At 36.4% G+C, this 16,213-nt stretch overlaps 1 protein-coding gene across 1 annotated transcript in view; it reads right to left on the minus strand.

Annotated features, from left to right (window-relative positions):
• HLCS (holocarboxylase synthetase (biotin-(proprionyl-CoA-carboxylase (ATP-hydrolysing)) ligase)) overlaps positions 1-16,213 on the minus strand; it is a 120,860-nt gene that overhangs the window by 61,904 nt on the left and 42,743 nt on the right. The window contains exon 5 of the mRNA XM_009327969.1: positions 15,723-15,994. Coding sequence (XP_009326244.1) covers positions 15,723-15,994 — 272 coding nt within the window. The remainder of the gene's footprint in view (positions 1-15,722; positions 15,995-16,213) is intronic.

A 16,213-nucleotide genomic window follows, 5' to 3' on the forward strand; every position in this document is an offset into this window, starting at 1 on the left:
AAAGAGTGTTTTAAAGTAGGAGGTGCGGTGGGGGGGGGGGGAGGGGCAAGGCAAGGGGATTCTAATTTCAGAAACAAATAAAAAAATGCAAAGCCAACTAGATTGATCACAGTCACCAAAAAAAGCTGCTGCTCTCCAAGAAGGACAGGATAAGGGCCTCTGTTGTTAGAGGATCAGACCACTTGTGCCATTTACTTATACAAGCTGCATAAGACTGACAAACAGTAGACTGGACTCCTGAACAATCAAAAGAACTAAGGACATGGATATAGTGAAGAACAAAACAAAACATAAACATATCATCATCTCTTGCAGGTAGTGACAAAATTTTGAGTTGACAGAGATGAACAAGCAGAATAGAATTTCTTTCCCACTGTAGATCATACTCACCAATTATCATCTGGCAGAAGAGAAACAGTACAGAGAAGAGGAGAAATTTAAGGAGGGAAACAGGTTCTAGTCAGTAGATTTTGACAAAAGACTGAAACAGTTATACACTCATGATTATGGATTGGCTGAATCTGAAGGAGAAAAATCTGTAGAAGAAGCAAATAAGGTATCCTGAGAATTTCTTGATTCTGCGTGAAACACAAAACCTTAATGTGAGCATCTGCCATACAGCTGGTGCTTTAAAACAGACGTAGGTAAAATCAGAGTGGACATAAAACTGGCTCACATTTTCTGAAACCAAATCCAACTCAGATTACTGGCAAATAATGCAGACACCACACATATCCTAGTAACACGAATATCAGTGTTTCAAAACCACCCTCCAGAATGTGTTCACACCAAAAAAACCCTACATGTAAATGTAACTAATGCTAGGAAGACCTATTACACTACGTAATATGGTCCAGTGCAGAAATCTACGCACAAATGGCATACACACCAATAATCACCTACTTAGGAAAAACCACATCTAGGGATCATATTCCTACCCTTCTTGTAATGAGGTGGGTATGAGCCACTGCACAAGATGGAGAGATTGTTAATGTATTTTGGAACCTGAAAACCAGAACGAAGCACCTCAGATTTACTAGAACACATAAAACTGAAAACACAGACTAGGCAAATACTTCTGCCTTACAGCTCGTTCCCTTGATGATATTAATATCACACAATAAAAAAAAGACCTTTAGAAATACTGAAGTACATGACAGATTAATACAAAACAATCAAAGTTTGTGATTTTTTTTTAAATTAAAGGACAGTTCATAATACACAACCTTCACAATTTAGCTTTTTTGACAGTTATGTGGTTGAAGCTTGTAAAGACATTCACAACGTGATTTTTTGGAATTTGGTGTTTAACGATTCTGTTAAATACAGGAAAAAACCACCCTAGTTTACTGAAGAGCAGTTCATTCGTGTCACCTAGCGTTGTACTGGATGCAACTGCCAGATGGCTCCAGAGCCAGCTGGAATGGGCAAGCAGTCCCAGCAGGCTAGCCTGCAAAGCTGCCTGGCATCTCTTCTGTGAAGCCCAGAGCCGGGTGCCTGGAGCACTGTTGTAAAACAAACCCTCAAAACCCCAACTTTCTCTTCAACCAAATTAATACGTGAAGTCTCCTATGCCAGCATCCATTAGATATAGAGTACAAGATAAACACACGCATAAAATGTTAATCTGAATTATCTCACAGTACAAGGAAAAGTGAAAAAGAAATTATAGCACAGTTTGACCCTTGGTATTATTTTTTTATATTTTATTCACCCCTGATCTAGTAGTTTGTAATCTGAATTTAGCTTAGGCCTTCTTTGTATAGTTACTATCACTGTAAAAAAAACTTCCCTATTTCCAAGAAGGTTTTGCTAGGTACTAGGATAAATGCAGCTGCAGACCTAGCCAAGTAATTAAGAAAACCTGGTTCCGGATCCAGTAAATGCAACCTCCATTTCTAAATTTCTTGTTTTAACACCATGTAAAGATTTTTTTTTTTAAAGAACTGAATAAAGTGTGTGTTTAAAGTACGGGAAGAATTCTGCTGAGGATTTTAATTAAAAAGCTATAGCCCTCCATGACTAGAAAGCCTCCCTGACGTGAGTTAGAGAACAGTTAAATAAAAGGAAAATTTACATCTAAAATCTGGAAAAATCTAGGGTTACCACACTTTATGAGCCATGTCTAATTTGTATGTGGCACATCTGCTATAATAGATATGATATACAAGCAGGTAAATATTTGAAGTAAGAAGTGTTGCCCAGTGTTAAAATAAACACCTCAGCACTTCAGATTTTTGCTCAGGAATTTTTCCTCAGTGGGAGAGGAAGCAGGGAAGGAAGAGTACTTCTCTGCTTATCTACTGTTACACTCTACCGCTTATGAATTATCACTCACTCACTGAGATTTTTGGTTTCAAATCCAAGTAGAAAGCATTCCCTTTCACTTGGTTCATGTTCACAATACTTCACTGCTTAACTTGGCAAAACATCAAAATAGAACATTTTCACCCTTCTTAACCTCTCCTGTTGGCACACCAGTTTATTAAGCTAATGCCTCATAGCAAATCACCATTTTCCCCCTAAACCAATATAATTCTGTTGTCATGAACACCTTGTATTACAGCTTCAGCCAACTGGAAAATATTCATTCATTCTTTACAGGTAAAGGGCTACAGTTTCTGTCCGGTTGTTCCCGTTACTAGCAAAATATAATTTGTCAGTGACTAAGTATTATCTGTTCTGATGACCACTGAATGCTGAAACCTCCAAATAGTACGTTAGATGAAAAACAAGTTATCAGGTAGAATCCTAATGTTCCAATTATCTGCACTCCCAAAAACGCCCACCATACTTTCTATGTTCATGCCATGTTGAAATATAAACCAGAAGAGTCTGGAATGGTACCATACCTTCTGCAAGGAGCTAATGATGACCAGCAGACATTCTCCCAGACTGAATTGTGTTATAGCCAACAGGACCTGCTTATTGATCGACCTAGACTTCATAAAAAGAAATCTTCAATTTTGCAAAGAAAAAAAAAAAAAGACATTTATGTCTATCTGCTCTTGCCTACTCCTATTTCTGCATAAAACACTAGGAAAAAAAACATTTGCTATTTCTGCAACCCATAGCTGAAAACAGTTCAATTTTAAGAGTTCATTCTTCCCTTTTGGTTTTACCTTTTTTGAACTATTTATGTTGTTAGTTAAAGAGAAGGTGGAATTGTGCTGAATTTCATACTTGATACTACTGTTTAGTCATACTGTGAAAACAATCAGAAGTTTGAATCCATTCTCTAGTGTAAAAAATGTCTTAACTGCTTTTAGAAGGAACAAGCAGGAGTGGCCAGCAGGAGTAGGGAAGTGATCGTGCCCCTGTACTCGGCACTGGTGAGGCCGCACCTCGAATACTGTGTTCAGTTTTGGGCCCCTCACTACAAGAAGGACGTTGAGATGTTGGAACGTGTCCAGAGGAGGGCAACGAGGCTGGTGAGGGGTCTGGAGAACAAATCTTATGAGGAGCGGCTGAGGGAGCTGGGGTTGTTTAGCCTGGAGAGAAGGAGGCTGAGGGGAGACCTCATTGCTCTCTACAACTACCTGAAAGGAGGCTGTAGCGAGGTGGGTGTCGGTCTCTTCTCCCAAGTAACTGGCGATAGGACAAGAGGAAATGGCCTCAAGTTGCGCCAGGGGAGGTTTAGATTGGATGTAAGGAAAAATTTATTTTCTGAAAGGGTGGTTAAACATTGGAACAGGCTGCCCAGGGAAGTGGTTGAGTCCCCATCCCTGGAGGTATTTAAAAGACGGGCAGATGAGGCGCTTAGGGCCATGTTTTAGTGGGCATGGTGGTGTTGGGTTGACGGTTGGACTCGATGATCTTGGAGGTCTCTTCCAACCTTAATGATTCTATGATTCTAAGCAGATGAAAAATAACAGAGAAGATAGAGAAGGCAGTACGCAAATTCCTGATGACACACATCAGAAATGTGTAATTTACACATTTCAAGTCAGCTGACACAGAAAAAGGGAAGGGGAGATTTAGAATATTACTCATTCTTTTTAAAGTATTTAATCACTACAACTTACTCTTTCCAAACCGTGTTCAGAACTGCAGGATTTAAAGCAGACCAATGAAGAGTTTTAAGACAACAAAATATAGGAAAAGCTAAATTCAATACAGTTTTATCAAAACAAGTTTTTTTTCCAGCGTATACCAGGTCAAGATCTGAGTTCCTAACTGAAATAAGACTGATTTCTCCTATTTTTTTTTAAACTTATCAGTCAGCAACTATCAGAATTATTTTAACATGAAATTACATTTTAAAAAAAAGAAAAACACAAGTTCTGCCATTTCTGGTTTTAATAATTGGTATTAATTAATTAAATCATAGTAACAATAAGTTATATCTTGTCCATCTCAAACACGAAATCGAACCAAAACCTAAAAAATAAGGAAACAAAAATTACTGATACCAGCAAAATACTGGAAATGTGCAAGGAAACTACTGGGAATAGAAATAAACAAAATATAAAGAGAAATCTTCTTTTTATTGTCCCCAAAAGATAAGCATGAATTTGCAATCCTTGTCTATAACAGAGATTAAGAAATAGAATAAATTTACCTAGAAGATTTTAATATGTTTTGTATACCTAAAGTTGTAACTGCTTAGATAGATTACTAGATCAAATTAAGACCATTTTATAACACCATTTACGGTGCTGTGAAGGCCACGTTTGGCTGTTAAGCAAAACAATTCCTCATCTTGCTTCATCAGAAGGGTTAAAAAACCCCTCAGGAACACGGCATGCAGTGAAATACCTATGACAATATGTTCTGTAATCAATTTCTAGCTCTGTGGCTACAGCACATGGCTCTGTGGAAATCTGAGTTAATCAAACAAACTTCAATTCCTAGGGACAAGATTAGCACAGTCAGTTAAATCCACTGCAAAGGTGTTATTCTGTGCCTGAATGTAGTTTTCTAGGCTGAATGTTTCCATACAGCAGGCATTTCAACTGGCTACGTCAAGAATCTTTAATTGCCATTACTTCTTAAAAGCAAGAAGACTCTTGGGATAAGGATTCTTTCCTACTTGAGGCTTTATAGCACGCTGGTACTATGGCGTGCAAGGGCATCTTCCATCTGTTTTGTCAGCATTCTGATGGAGAAAACATGTCCCACAAGAAGAAATCTGCACTTAGTTCCAAAGAAAACCATGTACGTGTAACAACTGAATGGTAGCAGAATGCTGATGCTAAGATAGAAACAAAATGACAAGCAAATAAGCTGGGGTCACAGTGCTCTACTGACTTTCCAACACCTTCCCATTAAAAGTTCTGTGGTGCCTGGCTACTCACAGCAGCTTTTCAAAAACCTTGGCAGAAGATGATTATTTCACTTTTCTTTTTTTCAAACAGATGGATAAATTGTGATGAAAAATATTAAACTTTCCACAAGCATCGATCCTTGCTAACCTGACATGGTCTACTAACTGCAAATTATTCTCTATCACATGAATTCTACATGACATCAACTACCACACAAGATTTTAAATGTGCATTAAAGCAGGTGGCCATCAGCAATTTCTTTTCTAGGTCACATCTGGTACCATACTCCATATAAAGTACAGACGTTACCTTTTGTTAATAAGTCAAGACTTCAGTGAGAACTCTTTAACTAATTTCCAGTCTTGAAACTTAAAAGCTGTAAAATAATATTCTTTCTTTTCTTCTGCATCTGTGGACAGTATTTTAAATTATTTTCTTCTTTCAGGGAAGCCTGACAGATGGCCTATTGAGATCATATAAGCATTCTTCTGTATTACTTCATAAATGTATGATCTTGATAAAACTTGTTTCAGAAGCCAGTAGCGCAAACAGAGCTTACTGGAGGAAAGAGGTGAAAAAACCTAAGAAAATAGATAGAAAAATTTTTCTTTCTCCTAGGGCTGGGATGAGCATCTATATTCAACAAGGAAAGAAAATGTTTTTTGGTACAAGATCAGTACTTCATCAGAGAGTTATATCCAATGCCAGTAATAAACAGTTCTAAAGTGGCTTGTAAGCCTGTTTGCTACCCCCTACACTTGCATTTACACCAGTATATTAAACAACTATTTGTGCTGAGGGCATCAAGTCCTGGTTTACTCCAGTGAAGAGTGAAATATTATTTTTAGCCACTAAAGCACTATCTGCATGTTATTCCTTCAGTGTTCATAAATCTCGGTTTCACTGCAACAGTCATATTGTGCAATACACATCCTTAAAAGGAAGCTGGTTCTGTAGCAACTAGTTTGCAAGACCAAATTAGTTTTCTCCTTCAGACATATGAGAAAATCAAGTCTTATGTTTAAACAAAGAAACTGACTATATGGGTGAAGTATTTTAGCTGAAAGATGATGCAGCAGTATAAAAATACGTTGTTCTCTTTCACTAAGCCCACAGCCCAGCTAAGTCTACCAATAAGTTTTAGGGGCTCAGAAACAGGTGAATGAAATTTCATTTTGCAACTTTAACTGCCTATCCAAGGATTTGAATAAAGATAGTAAATTAATGGATGGAAAGCATTACAGTCAGGTGGAATGAATTCTGAAGCTTTTCTACTGTCATGTAACATGCAATTTAATGAATTACACAATATCCAAAAAGTACAACATAATGTGTTGTAAGCCGCATTTTTAAAAGCATGAAATATAAGCAATTTGTGGGATTCTGATTAGGTATTCAAAAATTATTATGATGGTAGGAAAGACTGAAAGGATGACTAAAAATAAACAAGCAAAGCAGGACATCATAATTTGCAGATTCAGTTATGACTGTAAGCAAAATTATTATTTAGCCTCAACAAAATAAAGCGCTCCGCTTTCCTCATACTCCCCAATTTTCAAACAAAAAAACTCAGAAATGGAACCACCACATGCTTAAGTGGAGTTACTACCAGCCTTTATGACTTCAGAAGAAATCAAACCCAAACACTATGTAATTATCTTTCAGTAGACAATTGGCCATTTGAACAAGGGAGTACTGGGCTTTTGATCAGTAATTGGTTTGCTAAGCACTCTGACAACGTGCAGATTTTTCCCCAATTAATACTGCAATCTTCTTACATCCCACTTATTTTACCTTAAGCTTCACATATTTGCTGAAGAAATATTCAGTAAATACAGATAAGATTTGTTTCCCTTGAATGCCGTATCTTTATTTCCTCCTCTTTCCTATGTCTCAGCCTCCATCTCCCTACTTTTTTTTTCTCCTCTTGCTTTCTCTTCAGTATGCCTCTTCACCTTCCTCTGTGAGTGGACAGACTGATGATCCATTCAAACACAGATCAAATGAAAAATGTCTGTAGGACAGTTTAAAGTTGTATTCCGCAACTGCTTAATGTACTGCCATAAAAGCTTTGTGTGTGCAAAGAATCCTTTAAAATACTTTTGGGTTTTTTCTGTAAGACGATATCATCAGTAAAAACAGTGTCAGTTCAAGTTTACAAAAAACATTTGGAAGTTCATCCACGTTTAATAGTTAAGCAACAAGAACAATGCCAGTAAATTCTTTTGAAAGCAACATGAGGTACAGCATTTTATAGCAAACCTGGGGATAACAAAACCACAGTGGGGGAACCTCACTTTTTTTACACACCATTCTACAGGCCATGACATTTTAGGCTAAATGATATGAGGTGTGATAAATGCAAGCCTTCGTTTGAATACAAACAGATTCTTGAGATATTTTAACTAGGAGTATAATTGAAAATAAATTAGGCCAGTGGGATTTAGGTAAAGAATTCAGATTCTGTGGGATTTTCTTAGTTTACTGCTTAAGGTAGAAATCACACAAGCTTTGAAAGCTTTTGGCCCTGGAAACAATTAGGGAATTATTCTGAAATTAAATCACTGTCTTCTGTCGGGCAGCATAAGAACAAACAAAAGTCAGTTTATTTATTCTTAACACCACCAGAACAGGTGCTGTCTAAACTTCCCTAAACAGCTATGTCGTAAGTTTCTTAGCTCCTACCTTAGGTCCCATACTGTTGTAAATCCAACCTCTTTTTCTTCTTTTTTTCTAACAAGGGCAAAGAGATGGAGATGTGCAAAATGGAAACTGAAAGCCATGATCTAACTTTGAGTTTCTAAGAAATCTGATTACGCTCTTCTCCCTGTGTAGTCAGAATGAGAAACTGGCATCTCCAGGGAATAACTCAGTCTCTGTGTGACCGCACCTAGTTGTAGTTCAGCATTCAGATCTTTATTGTGGTTACAAATAAAAGCAAAGTCAAAACCTAGCATACAGCATGTTTGTCTTCATGGCTGACAACAGTGGTTCTTCCTATCAGCTTCCTAAAATGATCAGACAAAAATTACTCTGTAGACGTAATTCTAAAGCTGAGGTAGGCCCTACACATCACTTAAACCAAGTGTAATGGCCAGAGGAGTTGCCAAAGCAACGCATACTGGACTCCACTTCTCCAGAATTCCCATTTTCTGAAAAAATAGGGAGTCTGTTTGGAACTTGCATGTGCTGAATGTCTCCAGCACATCTCCTTCAAAGGTCAAGTGTAAGAAACATGCATTGCCCAGCCAAGTGGATTCTTTACTAGTTCCTAAACTGGGGCTTCCTCAGCCACATATAATGCGGGCAACCCATTAATCAAACACATTATCAAGTCACTTAGATACCTAACTGCCATTCTGTTTTATTTGAACGCAACATCTTCTATTTATTCTTTTACTAGCCTGATGATTATAACAATTACAATAAAAAGGTATGGGGGAGAAATGCAGATCCATGACTTGTCCGAGCCCCGAGCTACTCAACGAGGTTAATTAGGGAGGCGGGGAGGTTGTTTCATCTGACCACATTATCAACATATCTAGTCTTGCTATGCCTTACCCTCCCCTTTTTAAGTCAATGGGTCATGTCCTACACTGATTTATGCCTGTCTTTGAGTTTTTTAACTTATTTCTATAAGCACATGACTTCATTAGAGGCTATATTCTGATCTGAGCTCGGACCGGTGACAATAAGGTGGCAGGTTTCCCCCAGCGTACCGAAAGCTATTTGATGAACACAAGGATAGCCCTACCTGATAGGTGTTCACATTGACACTGCAGAACTGACACTGTTACACTTAACAATATGCTGCGAAACGATGACTGAAAAAGCATGAAAATCTCTTTCTCAATGAGGTACAAACATTAATTCATACAGTGCTTCTGGGTAGTTTAATCTTAAGCAACATTTCTTTTTACTAAATAAAAGTTAAAATTCAAAGGCAGAATTGACAGTCACAGAGTTAGCAAATGACTAGCAATAATATACATGTAATATGTTGTGACTAATATTATAAATATATATAAAATATATTACATATATTATGATATATTGGATTCTATTACATATATTATATTATATACTTTTTCAAGTTAATCCTCTTCTTCAAAAAAATGTGATGATTTGTAACTTTAGCATTCAATTTTTTCATCTTAATATGAAAAGTCTGTTTTAAAATGTGTGCCTGAAAACAGCACCGTGTAAAACAAAACAGTAAAATGTTATTGAAACCCTTCCATTTCCATTCTTTAGCTCTCGTTTTAACTGTGCAGTCTTATGGGGTTTCCTCTCATATTTAACGAATGATGAGTGCTCCGAGGCTACATGTGTATTCATACGACAATGCGAATTGTTCAGGAACTTCCAGCAGCAGGGTAATACAATATACTATAAGAGTTCAACGTGGGTTAATTGCTCTGCAAAACGGGTATCTTTTTTTATGACTCAATCCCCTTTGGGAATGCCAAACCTCCCCCTGCACTGACAGAAACCGTGCAAGCGGGGGGCCCACTTCATTAACAGGAAAAAAAATCTACTAATTTTACATAACAAAAAAATAAAGAGGAACATATTTTGCCTTCAATTCCATGAAAAATCAGACACACAAGGTGCGTGACAGGAAAATAGGAACCTAATTGTTTAGTGCCCTCAAGAACTGTTCACAACAGGTGGAAAGAAAGGCACGGAAAATTGACACAAAGGAGATGACAAATCCTAATACAGAAATCTTTCAGCAAGCATGTAATGAAAAATGGTATTGCAGAGAAGAGTCTGGGAATGGCACAGAACCAAATCAGTGCCAAAAACTTCCGAATTCCTCCCTTTCTACAGGCGAGGAAGGGAACAGACTCTTGGCTCTATTACAAAAATTCCTGCATGATCTTTTGTTATCAGGCTGAAGGACAGCTTTCTCTTACACTGGATGATGCAAAACACTACCAATAAGTAAATGGAAGAATAAAAGTATGAAATATTATACTTTATATAAATTAGCAAAAATTACAGTTTAAATTAATTTCATTTAAGGAAAACAAACATTTTGTTTGTTTTTTTATAGAGATTAGCTCAAATAACATGTTATTTGAGCTAATCTTTACCACCAAAGGAAGGCACAAAATATTGAATATAAAAAAAACGTCGAGGAAAACAAGCACAGAAGCAGCTATTCCAATGCACTAACTTTCTTCTTTTGAGAATAAAACGCCCTTCAACCCTATAAATAAAAAAAATGGAAGTTTAAAAGTTAATAACTCCAATAAAGTAAAGAACAAAGGAAGATGGTACTATATCAAGGCTCCGTTAAACGAGAGGGATGTAGATTAAAAGCATAGAACGCCTTAAAGGGCAGGTCTATCGCCACTAGTATCTAACTTTAGTTTTTAGGCTAGACGTTCATCAAGCAAAGCATTTCGATCCCACGCTACAGTTTAACAGACAAACAAAACCAAGGGATCTAAGCTTTTAAAAGTAATATGAACTATTGTGAGAGCTCTCTGCACATCAGTTTGTTATCCAAACTGATAAAATATTTTTGGTTATGTATCTGTAGAAACGGTTATGTATAAAAAGCATACACCATTTAAATGCAACTGACCGATTTATCAGCACACATTTTTTAAACATCCAACAGCAATGCCTGTTTCCTGAGAGAAAGGCATCCCTCCTGCCCACCATGGTATTTTCCAGCTCTCCAACACGCATTCTCAAGGGAGAAAGGTGTAGGGGGTTAATTTTTACAAACTGTTAATGCTGGTGATAAAACATTTATTTATGGCAGACTATTAACATACTAGGATAGTCTCACCATGCTAAAAGACAAAGATTACTCTGAAGACTTTGTACTCCAGCAACCCGTACATCTTCAAGAGAGGAAGCCACAAGGCCAGTGACGCAGCTTGCAGTTGGTTTTGACTATTACAGCAAAACGGCTTCCTCCATCCACCTGAGCCTAGATTATGAGACATGGCTAGCTAAAACAATATTAAAAGTAGTAAACAATTTTCATAGCTTTTAAGAAAACGGTTGATCAAGTTGAGCCAATAGTTGTAAGAAGAATAATTCTAGCTTGTAGTTACAGTCCTAGTGGAATTCTGAGGCAAGTATCTGAGAGGGGGGGCTTTAAACAGGTATGCCTGATGATGGAATGAAAACAAGCACTGTAACCGTATGGCATATTTTGCAAAGGCTATGTTAATGCCAAGTTTCTATCTTCAAACCACATTTCAACCCACTCCCCACAACTTATCTGATTTTGTTTTTTTTTTTTAAATATGCTTTAAACAGAGAATAAGGGAGATCACCGAGGTGCATGGAATGACTAAACACGAGACCGCTGTGTTTACATAGAGTAAAACATCACAAGGATTTGGGGGGGCGGGGGGAGGAAATCACTAAGCACAAAATGCAGTTTGTCAATCTCAACTTGTTTGCTTGTGCCTCTGAAGTGCCATTCCAATCTCCTTCGACTATACACTACTCTTACTTTTCACTAACTCATAGCTGCATTAGCAGTACGCATATTTGAATACAACTAAAACGAGTTTTAAAACAAAGTAAGTCCTAATGCTCACTTTCCAAAATTAGAGCTGTAGTACAATTTTTAAAAATTCAACAATATGAATCTAGAAAAGCATAAAGACAAACTAACAGGGCACCAACAATGTGAAGGATTTTCTTTTTCAAAGCTTTTAACTGTTTGGAAATTGTTTATTCTAAGCTGACATTTTATTTAAATATCCCATTCAGCAATTACAAAAGCAACTTCATCCCACATTTCATTTCCAGTAAAATTCACCATTTTTGTGTCAAACTCTTCGTAAGAACAGCACTTTGTGTGTCTTAAATATTGGGGAAAAGGGATCCACAATGGCATTTCATATAGAATATATCACATGCTGGCTTAATCACGTATAAATCAAATCTTCTGCCAACTAAAACATTAAAACAGGATATAAGGTGCCAGTAAAGAATAAAAAAGAAATGTATACCTAATTAATTTATTTTTTAATGAAATGCTTGTGAAACCATTCCAGCCAATTAGAGTGTGCTAGAAATATTTCTTTACCAATCTCAAGTCTTGTGAGTCTAATAAGTATGTCTCTACAACGTAACACTTGTATCAGTATACCAGATACATCCTCAAAAATAGCGGTTTCATCTTAAACCATGCAATCCCAGACATGCTCTGAGGAGAGAAGACAGAGAAAGCGGAACTGCTTCCAGCAAGGTTAACCTGTTCAGGGGACATTAGGATAAATATCTTTGAAGACAAGGTTTCTGAAATGAAACTTAGAGAAAGAATTTCCTTTTAGAGAAAAAACAAGGGAGCTTCTAATCTTTGGTAAGGAGTTTAAATTTTAGTTTAAGAAATAAAAATGGAAATGCTTTTAAAAATAGTCTCAAATGATTCAAATAAAGCTTTTAATATGAAATCATAAAAGCAATATTGATCATTTAAAACTATATGACATTTAAACAAATCTTTATTTTACAATTAGACTAATGCCATTTAAGTTTAGATACCTACAGGTGAATTCACACTTCGTTTGTTACCTTAGATCTCATAAATGTATGCCAGTGATAATACAGTGTGTATGTTAATATGCAAACTGCCAAGACATGCCATCTGGACAGCTAATGAACAATCAAGGGATCCCAAATTAAACTACAGAATTTTCCCTTAGAATCTTTAGGACAACACTGTCAAGTTCAATCTATTCACTTAGCCTCCAGAATCAATTTTTCAAACTTTATGACAGGTCTAATAGTTTCCACCTGTTTCTCTTGCTTGACTTTTGACTGGCACGTTACCAGCCAGGGTGGAAATGCAGACAAAGACCCCTATTAGGCTCCGGCTGTTTCTCTACTGTGAGGTCGCTCAGCCATTAAATTAGTTCCAGCCCACTTTCTCCTTCCACGTCTTAATTTTTGGGGGTATGAAGGTTTGGGGAAGTGGAAAGGAAGAGAGACAGAAGTTTGACATTCAGTTGGTGGGAAAGGTATAAGAAAATCTAAAGTAATGAAAATTAAATGCTAAATTTATTTATAGTTTACTAACTAAATAATTTACTAACTAAATTTACTACTAATCACACTAATGAAGTTCTTGAGGTGTCTGTATCATATTTTCAATCGTCACAAACTTGGTAAAATTTGAGAGACCTAAGAGAGTCTATCATGTATCGTGTTTATTGCAATAGATGATTATTGCAATATATAAACATGGTACCACAGTTTTTTTCTGGGAATCACAAATGATCAATAGGTACCTATTTTTTGTTCAAGCGAAGAAACTCTTTTTTCCTGAGATATGTTTTCCTGTCATTCAGAATTGGCAATTAGAAAAAAGTGACATACACATATCCTAGCAAATTCATATTGGTTGCAAATCACATAGACTACATTATTCTATTATCCATGACAACAAAGTATTTACAATAACATCAACCATAATACTTAAGACAAAGATTTTAACTTATTAAAACAATGGTCTTTCTGTAAGATAAATTTAATTGTTGAAATTATAATCTGACTAGGATCATCTTCCCAGTATAAACTACTTAGAGCCAGGACTTCTAGTTTACATCTTACCTGACAACTGACTACTTGAGCTGCATCATGATGGGGAAAATCTTGAAGACCTAAATCTGTAAAAAGCAACCTCAGTGCTGACCACTCTGCTGGTACAGCACTTTGACGATAAGAAAGCAAAGGTTCCACAGTCATTGAGAAACCATGACCACTTCTCTTAGCTCCCTTGCCTTTCTTGGTAACATAATTGCATATAAATTGGCCAGACTTGATTCTGTTTAGCTTGTGGTATCTAAATAAATTCACAAAACTCTGATTTATATACTGCATCTCACTGAGATGTGTGAACAATGTTACTGAGAACCACCACCAAAACCAACTGTCAGAGAAGAAAGGTCTTGCCCTATTAAATTATTACTTTGTCGGTTTCTTCACAGTACTTCTGCTTTCAATCCAATGGGCTGAACATGCTGTGAATGCTAAAAATTAAGAAGCAAATGCTACACGTGCTTCTATAAAATAACTCCTTTCTTTGTGGCCTTTTATCGAACTAGCATATCTATGTCCAAAAGCCATTGCAAAATCAGTTGCAGGACGAGGATGTAGATCTGGGGGAAGGGGAGTAGCAAAATTAGATAGCAACACTTTTTTTAATGTGTGTGCACGAGTACATATGCACACATAGATAACAGTTTGGAATTAAAAGAAATTTATATTTGATTCCAACTGTCTCTAAATTGCAATATTTTAGCACAAATTATCATTTGTAAATTCTATCACAGTGTTGACTGTAAAACTACAAACTGCTTTACTTTAATACTGTTATAATGCATCCTCATTCACAGATTTTGTGTGCGTATATTCTAAAACAAATCACCTTTACCACTTGCAAGAAGGCATATTCTGTAACTTATATCGGTCTCACAACTTTGGCTCTCCAGCTGAGAACTAAAGTTATTATTGCTGGTTAACTAATCAGTTACAGTAACATTCAAGATGATTTAACTGATGATGTTGATTAAAAAAAAAAATCTGAAACAAAATTCCTGAGGTTATTTTCAACAGTAAAATTCATCTGCAATTTCTGCAGATAAGTGCTTTTGATACTCAAAAGTAGCTGTCAAGAAAAGTTATAGCTGCAGGTAGAAACACACATAGACAAATCTGTCCTGAAGAGCAACAACTTCCCAAAGACAGTTTTTTCCATCAGACTATTTCATGAAACATAACAGTATAGTCTTTGTACATAGACTCCAGCCTAAGATTTAGTAACTGTGATTTTCATATCGCTTAAGCCCATTCAAAACTCAAGTGAACTACCTTCTCAAAGGTATCCCACAACTCATTCACAAGGGTCATCTATGGGATGATGAAAGAATGTCTAGCATAGCACTAATCAATGTTTAAAAAAAAAAACCAAAACAAACCACTAAAGAGCATTTTAGTGAAATATTCAGTAAAAAGAATGAGAGAAAACAGTAATGTTAAAATTAAGGCCTCAATCTACTTGGTATCACTTTTGTCAAATAACTAGCTTAGAAGATAACTCGTACTAGAAAATGCATGTAGTCTCCTAAATATGCATATTTAATACCTTAAACTTTCCTACAGTGATGTTCACGCTTTGCAAGTGGAATAATGATTAAACTCCACTGCAAAGTAAAAAGTTGCCTCACTCGGATTTTCCCACCCTTTATGGCTTAGTATTTTATACCTTATCAATTACTATTCTGTGAACACAAAGATCTCTATTTTGTGTCCTATCTAGAAGATAATCAGCTTTTTTTTTTTTTTACTTTGGCTAGCTTGCATGCAACAAACAAACCAAAGAGAAAAAAGTTTCTTTCTAAACATTGTGTGTTACTTTAATTGTGAATTCCAGATCAGAAAGCTTATTCGGTATGGCCTAGATCACTATCTTACCCATCTAGAAGATTCATTGTTGTTGTGGTAACTTCAGTAAAAAGAAGAATCTTTCCAAGCTTCTTTGTGTGAAGATTCTGTTGATATGTCTTCAGGCTGAAGTGTTCTGATGAGAAGCTTCCCATCTCAGTGATGACTGGCATGAGAGATGGAGTTATCTCCATTTTTGATTCACAGGATGAAACAAATTTAAGAGACACGTTGCTGGATGCTCTTAATCCTTCAGCACCTACATTTCCCTCGAGCCATTTCAGAAAAGCAAGATGGATTTCCTGTGGACGAGGGAAATAAAATAAGGCATAGAAATACGGACCACCACATGTGAAGACATACAAACATTCTTCCAAGAACATTTTTATTCAAGCTACCATCTTCTACTTCAAAATAGGAAAGTTAACTCAATTTCCCCTTCAAAGATCAACTTCTGCTGCTTGTTCTATTCCAGCCTGGCCTGACTATTTGGTACTCTCTTCCTAGACTTGAGACTATGC

The sequence above is a fragment of the Pygoscelis adeliae genome, unplaced genomic scaffold (genome assembly GCF_000699105.1).
Source record: "Pygoscelis adeliae isolate BGI_AS28 unplaced genomic scaffold, ASM69910v1 Scaffold154, whole genome shotgun sequence".
Classification (NCBI taxonomy): Eukaryota; Metazoa; Chordata; class Aves; order Sphenisciformes; family Spheniscidae; genus Pygoscelis; species Pygoscelis adeliae.